Source organism: Protopterus annectens, chromosome 5.part0 (genome assembly GCF_019279795.1).
Source record: "Protopterus annectens isolate FY-2018-M chromosome 5.part0, PAN1.0, whole genome shotgun sequence".
NCBI classification, from domain to species: Eukaryota; Metazoa; Chordata; order Ceratodontiformes; family Protopteridae; genus Protopterus; species Protopterus annectens.
The window spans coordinates 684,206,606-684,226,943 of record NC_056735.1 but is presented as its reverse complement, the minus strand read 5'-3'; the positions used below and the strand labels follow the sequence as shown (position 1 = coordinate 684,226,943).

Genomic DNA, 20,338 nt, shown 5'->3' with positions numbered 1-20,338 from the left:
ACTCCACTGCCAATCATGAGCGGACAGGTGATCTGCTGTGGCGACCCCTAACTGAGAAAAGCCGAAAGAAGAAGAAAAAGAGGGCTTTGAAGGATAGAGGATGAAGATGGATTTCAGATAGGAAGTTGGGAAGATTTCTTTGTGAAAAGAAGATGATGAATATAGAATAATAGTGTTTAGTTTGTAGGCTTATAGGCTTAAAGGTTATTTTGTGAAGTTTGGGTGCTTGAGTACAGACATGGGGAATATTGATATGAATGAATTTGAATTTATATGATGTCTTATGGACAGGTCATGCATATTTTTGTCAACCACCAAAGAAGTTGTAGATAAAGATTAATAAATTGGTGAAGTTTATTTGAGAGGGTAAGAGGGTAAGACGGCAAGAGTTAAGTCAGATAATTTGATACTCCACATAGAACAAGGTGGCTTAGGGTTACTTGATTTGAAGGGGTACTTTGAGTTATGTTAACTGCATAGTTGTATAAAAGGATGGTGAAACGGGTGAGTTCCAGAGATAAAAATAGATTAGGGTTTTGTAATCAAGCCCTTAAGGAGAATAGTAACAATGCTACAGAATGTTATGTTCAAATTGTTGCAAAACGTATTCTAAGAAATAATTTGTCAGGGGAATGGAGGAAGGAAATTTTATGGATAGGCATGTGTGCAAGTAGAGATATGGAAAATAAGCAAGAGGGGCTAGAATTTATTGGAGGAAATAAAGGAACCAAAGAATTGTGAACAAATAACTTGGAAAGGAAGAATGAAACTAGGGTGAGACTAAGCAGGAGTTTGGACTGCTGTTTAGAGATCAACTTTCTTATCTTGGATTGATGACTGAATATTGACAAAAAGAAAGGGACATGGGAATGCCTAGTACAGGGACGTCAGATTGCCAAGTAAAAGGCCAGCTCTGATGGAGTTTTTAGTTGAGTCTAGAACAGTGTATGCTTTTAAAAAGGGATAATTTATAGGCATGATTAAAGTATTGCATAATTGTAAAATGAATCACATGAGGTTAGAAAAGATTGAGAACAAGAATGCAAATTACAAAGAAACAGTGGAAAAAAATGTGTAGGATTCACAAGTAGTCAACAAAGTCCAGAAGATTTAGGATTTTTGCTTGAAAGTGTTTTCATATATGTTTTTATACACTAGACTTCAGGGGATTTTTTCCTTTAATAGATGGCAAATGCTAAATATGTGATGAGGAAAAAAAAAGGAAATTGAAAACTGTTTTCTTGTAATGTGTTGGTGGAAAGGTAGTTGAGAACATATTATCTGGAATGTAATGAAGTTGGCAGATATTAAAAATTCCCTACAGAGTACTTTGACAGAGGTAATGACGGACTTAATGTTAGTAACTAAGGAAATTATACTTTTTAGCTGGGATATAGGATCTGGTGTGCCTAAACATTTTAAGGTCTTACTAAGTGTAATGCATTTGGCTGCCAAAAAATCAGTTGCTAGAAAATGGAAAAAAAATCTTAATCAACAGTAATGAAAGTTTTGAATACTGTAAAGGAGATAAAGGAAATGGAGGTAAGATCTCCATAAAATGGAAGGAGAAAACTTCATAGGATTAAATGGAATTTCTGGGAGCAATACATGCAAAATAATGCTCAGGAGGAGGAGTGAGGTATAAAGGAAGGCTGCAGTTGAGCAGTTTAAGTAATGTTTGTGTGAATGAAAAGTAGAAAACATGAGTGTATACTGCATGATAGTTTTTTTGGTTAACTTATACGGATTCGTGTTGTTTCTTAAAATGTGCTGTGATTTAATAAAGATGTTTGAAAAATATTCTTCCAGTTTTTAAGCCTGATGGTTTTGTAGACCTGACTGAGTTGCATGCCCTTTCTGTTGATTTATTTTCAATAGAGAAAAGGTGGCACTTGGAACAAACCTATTTTTTCATGCCAGAAATCACTACAGAGTCAAATCCAAATCAGTTAATAAAACTACCTGCCTTCTTTCCTGAGTATTCTAATTGTGATGACTACCTTCCCCATTTTTTGAATATTAACAAATAGTTTCAGTCATTAGTTGACAGAACTACATTTTTTCATATGTCTGACCAGTTGATTGTATCATTTAGTAAATCAAGACAAGAAAAGTTTTCAACACTCACCTTTTCCTGATGGCTAATTTTGCTGAATTCTGTTGCAGTAAACATGGAAAGCCACTATGTGTAACTCTCGGAGCTCATTCCACAAAGAGAGGTGCCTACATCTGCTCCTTTTGTCCATAGGGCCACTGTTGCTGATGTTTGTACAGCAGTGACCTTATCTTCTGTTGTATTTATATGATGGTCACTGTAAAGTGGATGTTACTTCGGTACCCAGGTTTTTCTTCATGACTGCTGTTTGTCTGTAATATGTTTCCATGATGGTAGCCACCCAGGAATATTCCCTTTGGACTTTATCATAGAGGTTTCCAAAGATGGACCTCTGTCCATCAGATATGAAAGTCATGTACTTTCCTTAACAGATCTGGAAGACAAATGTGCATATTCAGTAACTTTCTTGACCAGCCCCCATATGTCATATGTCTTGTCCTAAGTTCATGTGTTTCTTTTTCCCTGAGATCAGAAATATAATAGAAGAACTGGAGATTGAGAGATGAGTGTTTGGTGGAAAAGAGGAGTGGATTCCAAGCAGCCTACTAATGTTTTATCTGCTGAGTGGTCCTAATACCTGTGGCATCAGTCCTAGAGACTTCTGAAGAAGGATCTTCTTCTTATAGATGTATTATTACAGGTAAGTACAAAATTCTTTTTTCTGAGTGGTGCCAATTTTTTATACAGTATAGAAATCTACACCAACAGATAATGTGTATTTTATTTGTGTAATTTTTTGTTAGCAGATTACTAGCATTAACTTTTACCACATGTATAACGTATTTATTGTAATGCCAAATAAGCCAGATTTAAATCTCCCTGGACATGCTAAAAACACTCGTAAGAAAATTCTAGTTCCCTGAAAGGAGAAAAACATTGCTGTTTTAGTGCATTATGATACAGATTTTGTTGACAGTAATTTATAGCATGTTAAAAGTACTTCATATCCCTTCAGATTTTTAAACTTTTTTTTTTCAAGGGGAGTTCATCCCCAGACTATCCCCCCTCCCCGAAGAGATTGGGATTTTGTACTTGCTCAGTTTTCTAACTGCATTATACTACTGACTGTAGAGGAGAATGTGTTTTTTACCTTGGGTAGGAAGAGCTAGAGATTTTTTATCAGTGGATGAATTATGAGACATTGATCTGAAGATACTCCTGTGTATTCGTCACAATACTGTAGTATAGTTTTTTTCTTTTTCTTGTTTTTTTTTTTTTATCAGGTCGGGATGTCTTCTGATGAAGTGATTTCACCTGAAGAATTACGGAGGAGACTGTACCAAACATTTAAGAGCAAAGGTCTTTTAGACTCTTTGAAGGTAATTCTAATTATTTTCTGCAATGTAAGCAGTGTGCCGAATCCCTTAAAATGCACTAGTGCTACTGATCCTTGGAATACTGTACATTTTATTTAATTATTCATTACAAATGAATAAAGAAGGCATCATATTAGAAGTATAATTCTGTATGCTGCCAAAGGTGTGTACAAAAACTCAAGGGCAGAAATAGGAATATGTAATTTGTCTTTTTATGACAGAAGTGTATGCAACTCCGTAAGAGAAAGGAACGGTGAATAAACTGTAGGAGGAAGGTAGGGAAGGGACATTCCACACTAGAACAGAGAATCGTGTTCACAGCAATGATTGGTGAATTGAAAATGGTGCATATAAATGGTTGGAAATGGTGCAAATTGCATGCAGTCTGCAATGAAACAATGTTGGGAAAAGCAGCCTAGTGGAAAAGAAATTCTCCAAGGAGGAAAAGTGTGGATAGACAACTGGCAGAAAGGGTTGTGCATTGTTTTCAGCTCTTCTCAAGAAAGTGGAACAAAGGCCCAAACATTTAAGTATTATTGTAATTCACTTAAAAAGCTAATACAACAGCATTTTCTGAAAAATAAGAAGTATGAAATTAATGTCTAGAATCGCTGATTGACTGTAAACCTTAATGATTTATCAGAAAATCAACTATTTTATGAAGGTCACGACAAAACTGGAGACAGTTGAAAGCTAAATGCAGGTAGCGTGGAGAATATGGATGAAATGAACAAGCACTCAGTGGAATGAAGCAAAGTAGTTTAAAGAGCCTTTGTTTGTTTGTTGGGGGAGGGAATGAGAGAAGGAGATGTGGAATGCTGAAGGTGGCAAGCCAGAAAGTGTAAAAATTCAGTAGAGTAAAAGTGTGCAGCAGCTGATAAAAGAATTATAGTTGGTTGAACAGTACATGATGCAAGCAAGAAAATGTGTTTAGTAACTGATTTGGATATACACGTGTGTTTATCCATCCATCCTCAGTAATCACATTGGTTGAGGTGTCACTTTAACAGTGACAATTGCATGTAGCCAATATTCACATCACTGGGTGGCTAGCCTGTCACAGTTTTTCTTCCATACCACACACATATTCAAACCTGTGTTCAGTCCACCTAACTCCATGAAGGGGGGGGGGGGGCAGTTACATGCTGTAACTGGCAAACATGTGTTGTGTACTGTGTACAGCAAATAAGAGCTGTTAAGAGATATGGAAAGCAAAAAGTGAACAGTGAGAAAAAAAGTAGGGTGGTATATACACCATGACCTACACGCATTGTGTCTGATGTAAGGCAAGAAAAAGGTGCTGTGCAGACTAACTGGTAAGAGTAAGGTGGTGTGCATGATCTGTAGAGAAAATTGTCATACCATGTACTGGAACAAATACAATAAAAGAGGAGTTTGCATAAAGTGAAAACAGGTGTATTTTTTGTGGTGTCAGAAGGGTAAGTGTGTCAGGACGTCTGAAATAAAACCAGTGTGTGGACTTTAATGAGAAAAGATTGGTGTGTGTATTGAAACAAAGAAATATACATTTTACAGGTTGTGAAAAGACATAAATACATTGCAAATGTACCATTTAGCTTGGTAAGTAGGAATGCCACATCTCCAGATAGAAGAGAAAAATAAATTGCGTTGTAAAAAAAATAAGTGTTTGTTGATTTTTTAAGAAATTGTCAGTGCATTTCTTCGTAATAAAACAATGTCAGTTTCATTGTGTAGGTGATTAAAGCCCTGATTGTACCCCAGAGGACAAGGTTTCAGTTGGTAGACTTGGGAGATGAAGGAATCAACTAAGGGGGATGCAAGTGAGTAGCTGAGGTCTGCTTACTCATCCTGAAGGAAGGTGACATGAAGTTCTTTTTGCTACTTGACACCTGTCAAAGTACTGAGGCTGTTGGGGAAGGTCTGTGAGTCTACCAGTGAGTGTATTGTACTTTTGCTAGGCCAGGTATGTGGAAGCAAGCACCCTGTACCATTATTATAGGCAGTACTTCAGCAGTGCAGTCATCACTTGACCACAAGAGAGGAATGAAATTAGGTCATAAAAGCCTTATCACTCACCTGAAGGATAGTTCTCTGGTTTCTAGCTTTCAACTTTCACTACAACAGAGCAGCCATTAGTATGCGGTACAAAAAGGTAATTTGGTTGCCAAGTTATACTGAAGTCAACAGAAAGACAGAAAAATGTTTTGCTGAAAATAAAATAGCAGCAGTGGAACAAACTTAAAAGCTGGCAGTGTTTTTAATGGAATAGATCATGGCTGTGTAGGAACTTTTGTAGATGCCATTTCATCAGTTTTGTACAACTGTTTCGGTTAATAAGAAGGTGCCTATCACCAAATAATAAACGTGAACACATTTACATTGTACATAGTAAAATATCACTTTACCATTAAAATTATATAACCAATGTCTGTATTCCTTTTGTTCATTTTGGTAATTTGATCAAGTCCAGTGGCCTCATTACTTTTTCTGGGGAGATCCAACAACAGCTGCAACAGCCGGAGAAGCCACAAAAGTACCTCACGAAGAGGATCCTAGGCCTTAAACACATGTCCTACATGGACAGACTCAAAAAAACTCCAGCTATTCTCTGTCTCATATCATCTGCTAAGAGGTGATCTCTGCTTGACTTACAAAGCCATGTCTGACCTAGCTCTGTTAGAAATGCTACATCTAAAGAAATCCCAATCCCTCCACACCACACGCTCCAGAGACCTCAACCTCATTACCATAATCAGCAGAACATGCTGGGGGGACAGGTTCATAATCCAGAGATTACCCATGCTCTGGAATAGACTTCCCATACATGTCAAGCAGAGCACCTCACTGGCCCTCTTAAGAGAAATCTTGATGAGTGGATGGGAAATAGAAAATTCACCCTGATGATCACTCCAGTGGCTCTACTTGATAGAGGCACTGGGAACTAACATCAGGCGGCACAATGCCAAGGCACTTCTATGGGCTAGGCTTGTAAAGGCTCCAGGGCCATTAGCCTAGTACACACCTATGAACATATTCTATATTGTAAAAATGGGAATTTGTACACACTTTTGAACATATTCTAGGTTGTAAAAATGCGAATGTTTGCAGTATGCAAACCAATGTACATCCACTCATCTATTCATCCATCTACCTTTCTACACTGCTTCTCATAGTGAGATTTCTGGTTGTTGCAAGCTTAGCAGGGCATACTGGAATTCCATGTCCTCAGTAATGGTCCCCCAGCTTATCCTGTAGGTTTTCCATGTGTTTCCAGTTAAGCTAAAAAATACTAATATCTGCAGCATATCCTGGATCTGTCACTGGGCCATATCAAAGTGCGTTGTGTCTGGTACATCTTGTGGGTAGTACCTAGAGAGGCATATTTACTCCTCTCATCCTGGAAAAACAGATTTTCTATGATGATGTCTTCACTGACTTCTGAGCTGCTCACTCTGTCATTGAGTCATTGAGAGTGAAGTCCAGCAGTGGGAACACCTAATTTCCACCTGTTTATCTGTGATCACATCCTTTCTATAGCTGCACAAAATGCATGAATATAAGCAAGGATGAGGACATTAGCCTGACTGGTAAATTCTGCGTTATACCGTATGACTCTGCACTTTACTACTGAAGTTACATGCAGAGTCTGCAGTGCTGTTGCTGTTGTCATTTGCCAGTTGTTTTTCTGATTCCCCTCTAACATCACTCATGAAAAGGACATCGGGACAGTTAAATCATTCTCTTGAGGTAGCTCCCCCTTTCACTCCACACACACACATGCTGCAGTGAACAGTCCATACTTTTGTGGGAAGGAGCACTGACTTTTCATCTGAAGGTGTAGATGTTCATCATTCCCACTATCTCAGTGGCATTTTTGGACCCCCCCCCTCCTCTCTCTTCTTTTGACAGCTGATTGGCTGAACGTATCCTGGATGGGAAGCCTTCAGCTGCTACAGAAGCGAGTGTTTAGAATTTTTCTGCCATTCAAAGAAGAAATTCCTCTGGCTCTTCACAGGATCTAGTGCTGATTTTTCTGGACTGATCACCCCTGTCCTTCCTTCTCTTCCTTTTCCTCCCAGGCTCGCTCTCTCAACCTTGCAACCTGTTTGCAAGTGGTCTCAGACAAATGGGTTCTGAGAATAATTTGGAGAGGATACACTTGACAATGGGTCAAAAATCCTCCACTTTTATGGGCATTTCCCTTCACACCCCAGAGTGGACAGAGCTGTTTACCCCACTGCTCCATTACATGGTAGAAACAGGTGTCCTAGAACAAGTGCTTACAGTACACAGAGATAAAGGAATTTACTCAGAATCTTCTTGGTACAAAAAAAAGGAGAAATCGTAAAAACCCACCCTAGATTTATCCTTTTTAAAACACCCTTGTAAAAATTCTGAAATTCAAAACATGCACCTTACAATCACTCCTAGTGTTGCTTCCAGACCAGTGTTTCATGGTGACTCTAGATCTCAAGGATGTTTATCATCAAATTCCTATTGCTTCCACCTTCAGGAAACTTTTTTTGAGGTTTGCTGTATCTGGCTTACATTATTAATTTTCTGCATTACCCTTTGCGCTATCTACTACACCTTGAGTGTCTGCAAAGTTTCTGGCCTCAGTGGTTACCCATTGCAAAATCCTAGGCATCAACACTTTTCCTTATTTAATGACTTGCTGATTTGTGCAGATTCTGTATCCAGGTACTGGGAGTCCTTAGACAAGGTCACATCCCCGCCTTTCCTACCTCGGCTTCAAACTGAACTTTCAAAAGTCCTTCCTCACAACCCTTTTAATGGATTGTTTTCTGTGGTGTTTGATAGACGCGGTAAAAAAAAAATTATGGCCTGCCCATGAGAAGACAAATTTCTGACTTATCAGGTGATTTTCTTAGATTTCTGTTTTCTAGATGTGGCCTCAGCAAGAGAATTCCTCAAAATTCTAGGTCTTAATATGTCTAGGTAATTCTGATTCTGTATCATAGCTAAAATAAAATCATTTCCTTAGTTAAACCAATTTGCTCACCCAGTATTTCTGATAAAGTAGTTTGCAGGGAATTTTTAGTCTGCCAATTCATTACAGTCCTAAAAATATATTCCCAAATTACCTCTTTCTTCCCCATCACAGCTCCAACATTTGCTATCTACCTGAAGAAAAATTATTTGGAGTCTACGTGGGGTATAAAATACCTTGTAAACACTTCCGAGCAAAGATCCTAAATCTAGACTTTGTTGCAAATTTGGCAGTCACACATATATATTCACCATTGTTTCTTTGTGAATTGCTTATCTAGTCTCTCTCCCCAATCCTTTCTAACCTCCTCTGATTTGTTTTATATGCTCTACTAAGCATTCCTTTTTTAACAGCAGCTTGTATTCTAGATTCTATTAAAAACTCTACTAGTACTGGTCTTTTGCTTAGGTTCCACCTATTTCTTTCTCTTTGCCTGTACTCTTATCAATCTACGATAGAGAAGGCAATCTTTAGCCTGCAGTCCTAATAAATTCTTGACCTGATCCCATTCTGTTACCTTTCCCTCTCTAATTATTTGCTCCCAATACCTCATTTCCTTTGCCAGTTTTCTCCAGTATATTCCAGCCTCCTGTTGCCTATCGTCAGTATCCCTAATTGCAGTTATCCTTATTGGCAGAATCTCCTTTCTCCATTCTCATGTTGTCTTAGTTCTTAAAATACTTCCTGCTCCTTTTTGAATATAATATTGTATATGGTTATTGTTATTCTCCTTAAGGATATGCATCCAAAATCCCAGTCTCTTCTTGATTCTTGAGCTTCCTCCCTGTTTCATCATCATCATCATCATCATCATCATCATCCATTCCCTCTTTGAATTATAGCTTTCTGCTTGTGCTGTGTATAGGAGCCTAACTGTGTAGCTTTGAAATGAAATACCCCTTTCAAGTCAGGTAATCCCAAACCACCTTGTTCTGTTGGAAGAATCAACTTATCCCATTTGACTTTGTCATCTTCCCTTTCCAGAAAATCTTTCAACTCTTTGTTGACTGCTATCCACAACTTCTCCTGTAGATGATAAAAATATGACTGACCTGTGTATAAAACTAAGGGGACTAAAACATTTTGACTGCTTATATCTTGCTATTACCATAAAGCTTCCAATTTCTCAGGTTCTGCATCATATGTTACGTAGTCTCTTTCCACATATCCTCAACTGTCATAACAGAACCCTTTTAATCCATCCTCTTAAGTACTTCATTTTATCATGTCCCCATAGATATGGGTATTGCTGAACCAGTTTATGTGGAGTTACATAGTTTACAGCTGTTTTTGTTTCATCTTCACTGATTTTTCAGAATCTGAATGCTCTGAATCCCCAGAGGCTTCATCTGAAGAGAGGTTGTCAGCCTGCTCAGTTCTAGGCCTTTTTTCTGCAGGCGGCTGAGAACCTCTGTCTGGGTGAGGCTTGGACCCCCTGATTAGAGACATAAGATCTGCAGCAAGAGACATGATCTGTCTATCAGAGGAAGGGGCCTGGGCAGTAGGTTTAGGATGGGCCTTGGCCTGGCTGGCGGCCTTAGCACGTGCAAAGGCCTTGATGGACATGGATACAGGAGGCCTAGTTGCCCCACGTGCAGGAGTAACTTTGTCCATGGGAATGGTGTCGGGTAGATCCAGAACTTTGGTTTCTGGAGGAAAATCAACAACCGGCACCGGTGTAGCCTCCAAGACCGAAGGACATGTTAACACTGTGTCGTCTGCCTGGAGCGGTTGAATTACCGCTTCCGAAGGGACCGAAGCACTCGCGGAGGGCTTAGGAGATAAATCGGTGGAAGACGCGGGCCGAGGATGTCGGTCCCGATCTTTTCGCTTTTTGGTAGTTTGTGCTGTCGGTTGTTCCGACGGCATAATGTAAGCGTAGGATTCGCCAAAAAAGTCTTCTGCAAATTCTGCCCGGTGCCTGAGAGTGCGCTTATTAAAGCAAGCACAGGCAGCACAGGCCGAGACGTCGTGGTCTGGGCCCAGGCAAGGGAGGCAGTAAGAATGGAAGTCCTTATGAGGTATTTGTTTACCACAAGACAAACAATTATTAACTTTCTCAATTTGTTCTGACATCGGCTGAGGCAAGAAAAAATGTTCCCCAATGGGGTACTTAGCTTTTAGATGACTTCGGTAACTGAAAACACAGGAGCTGACCGACCGCCACTTGCGAACTGCTTCTGCTTCGGGCACCAGGCGGCAAGAAAGACTGAAGAAGATGGCGTTGGCCGATGCCTTTATACTCCAGCCGTTCTGACGTCGGAGAGGAGGCGACACCGGACCCAGACTTTGGAATCCGGCCGACCGAGGGTTGCCTGAGGCAGGACAACCCATATGTTATGACTGCAGTTGCATTTTTGAAGGACATCAGGTCTACCTCTGGGGTCCCCCATTTGTTCCTCAAGAGGTTGAATATTTTGGGCTCTAGTTTCCATTCATGTGGGTCCATGAGATTTCTGCTTAAATCGTCTGCCAATGAATTTAGTTTGCCTGGCAGGAATTGAGTTTGTAGGTGCACTTGATAGCTCAAGGCTGTGCTCCACAGAGCCATGGCTAGTCTGCAGACAGGGTAGGAGTGGGTTCCCCCCTGCTTGTTTATGTACCACATAACTGTGATGTTGTCTGTCTTTACCAGTAGTTGTCCTGGGAGAATAAGGTCTTTGAAGGCTGTCAGAGCATTCTGTACAGCTAACATTTCTTTTTGGTAGATATGCAGGTGCATCTATCTTGGGTTCCATTTGCCCTGAATGCACTGCCCTGCCATGTGAGCCCCCCATGCATAGTCTGATGCATCTGTTGATATGGTTTGGGTGGCAGGGGGTAGAGTGAAAGGGAGTCCTTTGTTGTGGTAGCAGGCCTCTGCCCACCAAAGGAACTCCGTCCTTTGACAAGGAATAATAGGAATCATTGTTTCCAGGTCCTGAGAATGTTGACACCATAAACATTTTAAATACCATTGGAGTTTACTCATATGCAGTCTTGCATATGGAATTAGCAGAATGCAAGAGGCCATGAACCCCAGGGCTTGCAGTATTTTCCTGGCAGATAGCTGGGCTTTTGTGTCCAATAGTTTGAAGTAGGCTGTCAAATAAACTTGTTTCTCTGGAGTGAGGAATGCCATCTGGGAAGTTGTGTTCAAGTTTGCTCCCAGGAATACAATCTGTTGGCAGGGTACTAGATGAGATTTCTTTTCATTGATGGTGTTACCCCAGTGAGGATAGAAGTTTCTTTACAAATGTCAGGTGTTGTAATAGCAAGTTCTGGCTTTCTGCCTGAATCAGACAATCGCCCAGGTATGGGTTAATTTGAATATTTATCTGCCTGCAAAATGCAATGGCTGGAGCTAGACACTTTGTGAACACCCTGGGTGCAGTAGATAAGCCAAAGGGAAGTGCAGAGAACTGAGTGCATGGAACCCACCCTGAATGTAGGTATTGTCTGCAGGATTCTCTTATTGGGATATGCAGGTATTCTTCCTTTAAGTCTAGGGTTGCCAGCCAGGCATCCTTGGCCAGCATAGGAAGAAGCTGTTGAAGAGTTAGCATTTTGAATTTTGGAACCACCAGAAAGGTGTTGAGAATAGAGAGGTCCAGGATAGGACGCCAGGAGTTTTCTTTTTCTGGGTACTAGAAACAGTCTTTAATAAAAACCTTGTCCCCTTAGTTCTGCTGGGACACGTAGAATAGTCCTGATACTGAGAAGGGAGAGAACCTGCTATTGGGCCTCTGCCCACTGATTTGGAGGGAGGTCTGCCCAACCATTTGGGGTTGGTAGTGTGTGGAAGTGGAATCTATATCCTCGCAAAACTATGTTCAAAACCCATTTGTCCTGAGTAATGAGTTCCCAATTTTTGCATGCAGAGTGAGCTTTCCTCCTAAGGGAGCAAGTAGTTGAGCAGGGCTTGGAAGGGTTAAGGTTAAGTCATTGTGCCATTTTTCCGTAGCTTGGAAGGGTTAAGGTTAAGTCATTGTGCCATTTTTCCATAGGGGGTGGCTTACTACTCCCTGCTTAGATCTGTGCGTAGCCTGAGACTGAAGTCTTGGTGGTCTGCTGTTCCTGGGTTTGGATTGAGAAGGCCTGGAGGGGACAGGAAAGGACCAGTTCTTTGAAGGCCAATGTCTACTGAATCTGGGAGGCTGTACTTGTAGAAAATCTTTACAGTTGGAATAGATTTAGCTTTTTCCTCCATCTTTTTGAAGCCTTCCTCTGCTTTGTTGCCAAAAAGGCGGTCTTGGTTTAAGGGTGCATCCAGTAATTTAGCTTTAACATGCTTTGGCAGGTTTTGCTCCTTAAGCCAAGCATGCCTTCTAAGTACAGACCCAGTGACAGCAGCCCTACAAGATGCTTCTAAAGCATCAAAACCACATTGCAAAGTATGTTTACCAACTTGTTCTGCAGATTGCAATAAATCTTGCAAGTCTTTGTGTTCAGCACAGTCAGGAATCAACATCATTTTCTGTTTAAGTAGCCCCACAATATGCTGCTGATACTTTAACATATGAAACTGGCAATTTAGACCCCTAATGGCCAAAGTAGCAGAAGTGTAAACCTTCTTACCCCACCTGTCTAAGGCTCTAGAATCTCCTTCAGAAGGGGTAGGGTTTTTGGCAGCAATAGCCTTAATGCCTTTTGGTCCTTGAGGAATGGTCTCTGGATACACAGTAGGATTCTTAAAGAGGAACTTGTGAGAGTCAGGTACTCTGTAGTACCCATCAGGTTTTCTGGGAGCTGGAGATAAAGTGTCTGGGGTAAGGCTAGATTCCAAGAAAACATAATCTACAATAGCCAGAATAGGAGGGATAGCTAAAGGCCTGTGTTGAGGCAGGAGTAAGAATTCCCTAAGTCTCTTTTTGGACTCGGAATAGTCCTGGCTTTCCCAGCGGAAATGCTCCCTAAGGGTATGCAAAGTTTCACCAAAAGAAAAATCTTCTGGAGGAGAAGCAGAGGCAATGGAATCCTCTGCATCAGAATCCTCATAAGTAGATAAGGGAAAATCCTGGTAATCAGAAATAGCAAAGATATCAGATTCCTGATCAGTAGAATCAGAAAGAAAATCGGTTCTAGGTCTCTTGGGGTGGGGTGGGGGGTTGGCTTCCCCTAATTAAGGTAACAAGGTCTTCAGCCATTCTAAGCATTTGTTTTTGAGGCATATGGGCCTGAGTCATCGGTTTCGTTGTCTGTTTTCTTGGCATAATGCGAGTTTTAGGCCTGAGGAATTCGGTACTTCTAGATGGAAATGATGCTGTCGGTTTAACAGAAAGTTTGTAGGCCTGAAAACACCCTCAGAAGCCGGCACCTGCACAGCGGCTCCGGACCCATCTAAGGTAGAGACATCTGCAGATTCCATAGTCGAAGAAGCATCTTGCGGCATACCAGACTCCGAATGGGTCTCAGTAGAGGCCTGCGAATCTGTAGTAGCAAGTATCAGGGGCTGCGAAAGCACCTCACTGAGTACCAGCGGTCTGGCGACTAGCTTAACGGAAGCATCATCAGCAGTTTTGGACCTATGCGGTCTGTCACTGTCTTTATCCTTACGTTTTTTTCAGAAGATCAGTAGTCGGATGGCTTAACGAAGCTATTTCGGAGTACGGCGATCAAGACCAAAAAGTATTTAGCTACAAAAATAGCCTGACGACAAATAGTTCAGGCGTTGAACAAGGCACAAAACCGACAGTGAGGGATGTCGTGGTCTGGGCCTAAACAGGTGATGCAGTAAGAATGAAAATCTCTATGAGGTGTTTGCTTTCCACAAGCAAGACAATTGTTAATTTTTTCTGACATCGGTTAGAGCAAGAAAAAAGGATCCCCAACGGGGTACCTTTTTTTGAAGACTTCGGGTTTGAAACTCGAAAACGAAAATTTCAGGAGTCGTCCGACCGGCACTTGCGAACTGCTTCTGCTTCGGGCACCGCACGACAAGAAAGACTGGTGTAACAGTGTTGGCTGCATGTTTTATACCCCTGACAACCTGACATCATGAAAGAAGTGACAGCATCTGACGCAGAAATCCAAAGACTCTGGTATTCAGGCCAGCTGAGGGCTACCTGCAGGCAGATAACCCAAATGTGATGATTGCAACAGTGAAACATGAAGAACATCAGACCAAACACATGACACAAAATCTGGACATTCTGTGAAAATCTTGACCATTGAGAGGTATGATTACATTATTTAGACTGCAGTGAATTATCTCCTTCCAGATGCTGTCTGTTACATCTCTATCTTCTAATCCCAGTGTAGATAAGACCAAATGATCCTGCTGAAGCAGTACAGCTAATACTCTCATTTGGGATGTCTCTAATTATCTATAGGGATTTGCAGGTCCCAATTCTCCCCAGTCTCTGGGCAAAGCCATTCTCACCCAGGATATTCCACCTCTCCTACCTTCCCATAATAGGTCAGTTACTAAATTCTTGATACCTCCATTTTAACCCTTCAAGCCATCCAGGGGAATATCTGAAAAAGGTACAGCCACAATGGGAAGAATAATGTTCTTATGGGTTGAATTTTTTGGTCAATCTCCAACCTGAGAATCCATCAAAATATAACTTCCTTTTTTATTCTTTCCAAGTACATGTTATAGTTGGAGTAGCACCCCCTCACTAAATCAACCATAATCCATACACCCAAATATTTAAATTTGACATTTTTCCATATGTCTGGGTATTTTACTAAAAGTCCATTACTTGGATAAAAATGTATAGGGAAACTGTAGCAGTGAAACCTTTTTCTAATGTTTCAAAATAAAATGCTTGAGAGACAGAAAAAAGTACAATAGTTGACTAGAAGAACCAGGAATGTGTTGGAAATGAAGAAGAGACTGTATTTGGGAGATGGAGATCAACAGGAAGAAAACCAGCAACTCAGAAATTGACAAAAAATGTGGGATTACAAAGCATTAATTATATTTGTGAAACAAGCCAGAACAAGAAAACCTGGAAATATTGGACGCCTTTGATTTGTAGAGGACTGCAAGGCATATGCCATACTTCATGTCATTAATATCTGAAAGAACATTTAGGAGGGGGGAAGATGAAGGAAAGAGTGAACTGTAAGTAAAACAAAATTTTGCTCTTAACAGTAATATTTTTATAATACATGACATAACCTGCATGCTATAAAGTAAAGCCTTCACAGTTATTTTCAACTGTACTAGGGATACTAAAGTAAACAGGTGCCCCTTTTCCTTCATTGTTTTCCTCCTTGTTCAGTTTTATTAAATGTAGTCACTAAAAAGTCTGGACAATACAACATAAATACAAGAAATATTAATGTGTTTTCTTGCTCTTGCATAGGGGAATGACTGGATTAAGTCCTTAGGCTTGATCGAGTAACAGGTTTTAAGGGGAACGAAAACTGAATATAGTAAGTTTTCCTCTAGCAAATAAATGAGTGCTTATAGTGGAGGCAACTATGTATCTGGTTCTCATGTATCTATGCATACCGCACACCATCTGATAAGGGTCAATCAAAACAGAATATTCCTTTCTTTCAATGGCTGAGGGATAATGTTTTCTGAAAGCATTCAAGTGTTTGTTTTTTCTCTTACCTTTATTCTTCTACCAGATTAAAAAAAGACAACACTAGGTGGAAATAGAAGCACTGGCTATACTAAGCATCTTAGCATGGATAACCTTCATTAAAGGTTAATCCAAGTTTGTGAGTGTGGCTGTCAGTCTGGCACAACTGTACCTATTAAGAGGGTTAGTTAAACTTCAATATTTGAAGATGTACATAGTTTTGTGTGTCAGTATTAAATTAACAGATTTTACGGGTGTTCTGGGGTTGTTTTCTTTTTTGTTTGAGGGTTTTTACTAAAACAAAAAGTTTGTAAGATGTAACATAGGTTCAAATGGATATGACAATAAACTGTATAAAAGATCAACCTGCCAAACATCAGTGTATGCATTTAACACAAAAGCTGAAACCAGACATTTAAAAAAGCTATTACACATAACAGGTGGGAATAAAATATTCTTAACATAGTGACACTTTATATATGATCTTTAAATGGGAATAGTCTCACAGATATATATAAAAAAGAAAGAGTCTTGAACTATATTAAAAAAATGCACAGTAAAACTACTTATGCTACAGGAGACACATTTGGAAAAAAACTGAGTGTGTGAACATGTGCATTTGATAAAGAAAGGATTTCAGGATGGTTATTCAGCGGAATATCTGGGACAAAGGAAAAGGGGAGTGCTTATATTAATTACAAGAGGAACTCCAATAGTGATAGAAGAGATTCTTTCCACATATTCTCAACTGTCATAACAGAACCCTTTTAATCCATCCTCTTAAGTACTTCATTTTATCATGTCATGATTCCTATTATTCCTTGTCAAAGGACAGAGTTCCTTTGGTGGGCAGAGGCCTGCTACCACAACAAAGGACTCCCTTTCACTCTACCCCCTGCCACCCAAACCATATCAACAGACGCATCAGACTATGCATGGGGGGCTCACATGGCAGGGCAGTGCATTCAGGGCAAATGGAACCCAAGATAGATGCACCTGCATATCAACCAAAAAGAAATGTTAGCTGTACAGAATGCTCTGACAGCCTTCAAAGACCTTATTCTCCCAGGACAACTATTGGTAAAGACAGACAACATCACAGTTATGTGGTACATAAACAAGCAGGGGGGAACCCACTCCTACCCTGTCTGCAGACTAGCCATGGCTCTGTGGAGCACAGCCTTGAGCTACGAAGTGGACCTACAAACTCAATTCCTGCCAGGCAAACTAAATTCATTGGCAGACGATTTAAGCAGAAATCTCATGGACCCACATGAATGGAAACTAGAGCCCAAAATATTCAACCTCTTGAAGAACAAATGGGGGACCCCAGAGGTAGACCTAATGTCCTTCAAGAATGCAACTGCAGTCATAACATATGGGTTGTCCTGCCTCAGGCAACCCTCGGTCGGCCGGATTCCAAAGTCTGGGTCCGGCGTCGGCCGATGTCGCCTCCTCTCCGACGTCAGAATGGCTGGAGTATAAAGACATCGGCCGACGCCATCTTCTTCAGTCTTTCTTGCCGCATGTTGCCCGACGCAGAAGCAGTTCGCAAGTGGCGGTCGGTCAGCTCCTGTGTTTTCAGTTACCGAAGTCATCTAAAAGCTAAGTACCCCATTGGGGAACATTTTTTCTTGCCTCAGCAGATGTCAGAACAAATTGAGAAAGTTAATAATTGTTTGTCTTGTGGTAAACAAATACCTCATAAGGACTTCCATTCTTACTGCCTCCCTTGCCTGGGCCCAGACCACGACGTCTCGGCCTGTGCTGCCTGTGCTTGCTTTAATAAGCGCACTCTCAGGCGCCGGGCAGAATTTGCAGAAGACTTTTTTGGCGAATCCTACGCTTACATTATGCCGTCGGAACAACCGACAGCACAAACTACCAAAAAGCGAGTGCTTCAGTCCCTTTGGAAGCGGTAATTCAACCGCTCCAGGCAGATGACACAGCGTTAACATGTCCTTCGGTCTCGGAGGCTACACCGGTGCCGGTTGTTGATTTTCCTCCAGAAACCGAAGTTCTGGATCTACCCGACACCATTCCCGTGGACAAAGTTACTCCTGCACGTGGGGCAACTAGGCCTCCTGTATCCATGTCCATCAAGGCCTTTGCACGTGCTAAGGCCGCCAGCCAGGCCAGGGCCCATCCTAAACCTACTGCCCAGGCCCCTTCCTCTGATAGACAGATCATGTCTCTTGCTGCAGATCTTATCTCTCTTATCAGGGGGTCTCAGCCTCACCCAGACAGAGGTTCTCAGTCGCCTGCAGAAAAAAGGCCTAGAACTGAGCAGGCTGACAACCTCTCTTCAGATGAAGCCTCTGGGGATTCAGAGCATTCAGATACCCAAGAAGAATCCTTCCAGGCCTATGAGGACTCTGATGCTGAGGAATCAATTCCCTCTGCCTCTCCTCCAGAGGATTTTTCTTTCGGTGAAGTCCTCCACTCTATGAGGGAACATTTTAAGTGGCAGGGTCAGGAATTTTCTGATTCTAGGAAAAGGCTACGTACTTTCCTTAAGTTACCCCAGCACAGACCTTTAGCTATCCCTCCAGTTATGGATGTCCTGGATGATGTTTTCTCCGACTCCAGTGCTTCCCCTGATTCCCTCCCTCCTGCTTCTGTCAAGCCAGGCAGATATTACAGGGTCCCGGACACTCACAAGCATCTCTTTAAGGCCCACTCTGTGGATCTAGAAACTATTTCACAGGGCCCCAAAGGAGTGGCTACCTCCTCAGCCAAGAATCCACTGCCAGCGGATAGGGAAGCAAGGTCCCTGGAGAGATGGGGTAAAAAAGTTTATACCTCTTCCACCCTTGCCATGAGGTCACTTAACTGCCTTTTTCATATGTTTCAGTACCAGGATTATTTACTGGATGATTTGCAGAAAAAGCTAGCCTCTCCTGAACCTATAGATAGAAAGGCATTGCAGGATCTGGTTCATAGCACTCAGCAGGTTTGCAATCATTGTGGTTATGATGCATTGGAGGCTTCATGTAGGGCAGCTGTGACAGGGGCTGTTATACGTAGACATGCTTGGTTAAAAGAACAGCCACTGCCAGACCATGTTAAAGTAAAGTTACTGGATGCACCTCTAGAAAAACAGAAGCTTTTTGGTGCTAATGCACAACATGTGTTGAAGTCCATTGAGGAAAAGGCTAAATCAGTACAGACAGTCAAAGATTTCCTCCAGGTTCAGCCACCCAGATTCAGCAGGAATTGGCCTTCAAAGAATTGGTCCTTTCCAGACACTGACAAGTATCAAAGGGGAAAAAGCAGGCGTGCTCGAGGTAGAGGGCAATATCGAGGCTCCTACAGGGGCCGCCAATGGCAACCACCAAATCAAAGAAGTGGCGCAGGCAGTCCAGCTGCACCACAAGGACAATCACAATGACTTGACTTTCATACCGCCGACCAAGGCTCAAAGAGAAGCACCTTTAGGCGGAAAATTATCCTTATACTCAAAGAACTGGCACATCTTAACCAAGGACAATTGGATTCTGGATTTAATAGACAAAGGTTACAGATTCCACTTCTATACTTTACCAACAAGACAAGGCATGCCAAACTTGCCACATCATCAAAGGGCAGAGGCACTCATTCAAGTCTCAAAGCTGTTAAAAATAAAAGCAATAGAAAAGGTCCCTCCTCAGGAACAAGGCCAGGGATTTTACTCAAGACTGTTCCTTGTTCCAAGAAAAGAAAACAAATGGAGGCCTATACTGGACTTGTCTACTCTAAATACTTTTCTCATTGTGCCAAAGTTCACAATGCTGACGTTACAGCAACTTCTTCCCATGCTGGGCAAGGGGTCTTGGCTGGTCACTCTGGCCCTCAAGGAGGCATACCTGCATGTCCCAATCAGACACAGTTGCAGAAGATACCTCAGATTTCTTGCAGGGACAGAGCATTATCAATTCTCAGCATTGCCGTTTGGCTTATCTACTGCACCCAGAGTGTTCACGAAATGCCTGGCATCAGTAGTGGCACACTGCAGACTCCAGGGGATTCAAATATACCCCTAACTGGACGATTGCCTTATACAAGCAGACAACAAACAAACCTTGATAACAAACTTGGACTATGTCATTCAATTACTACAGGCCTTGGGATACACAGTCAACATTCAAAAATCAAGACTACTGCCATCCCAACAGATTATTTTCCTCGGAGCCAAACTGGACACAAAAACACAAATGGCCTTTCTCACAGAGGAGAAACAAGAGCAGTTACCAGAGTACTTCAAAGGCCTAGCAAAGCTCTCCCAGCTGACTGCAAGGAAATTCCTGCAGGCCCTGGGGTTCATGGCATCTTGCATTCTTCTGATACCTTTGGCAAGACTTCATATGAGAAAGCTGCAATGGTACTTAAAAAGCTTATGGTCCCAACACAGCCA

General features: G+C 41.4%; 1 protein-coding gene across 1 annotated transcript in view; it reads left to right on the top strand.

Annotated features, from left to right (window-relative positions):
• Window positions 1–20,338, top strand: part of OFD1 (OFD1 centriole and centriolar satellite protein) — a 1,865,993-nt gene that overhangs the window by 79,483 nt on the left and 1,766,172 nt on the right. Inside the window, exons 2-3 of the mRNA XM_044072530.1 lie at window positions 2,589–2,756; window positions 3,340–3,435. Coding sequence (XP_043928465.1) covers window positions 3,346–3,435 — 90 coding nt within the window. The 5' untranslated portion in view covers window positions 2,589–2,756; window positions 3,340–3,345. The remainder of the gene's footprint in view (window positions 1–2,588; window positions 2,757–3,339; window positions 3,436–20,338) is intronic.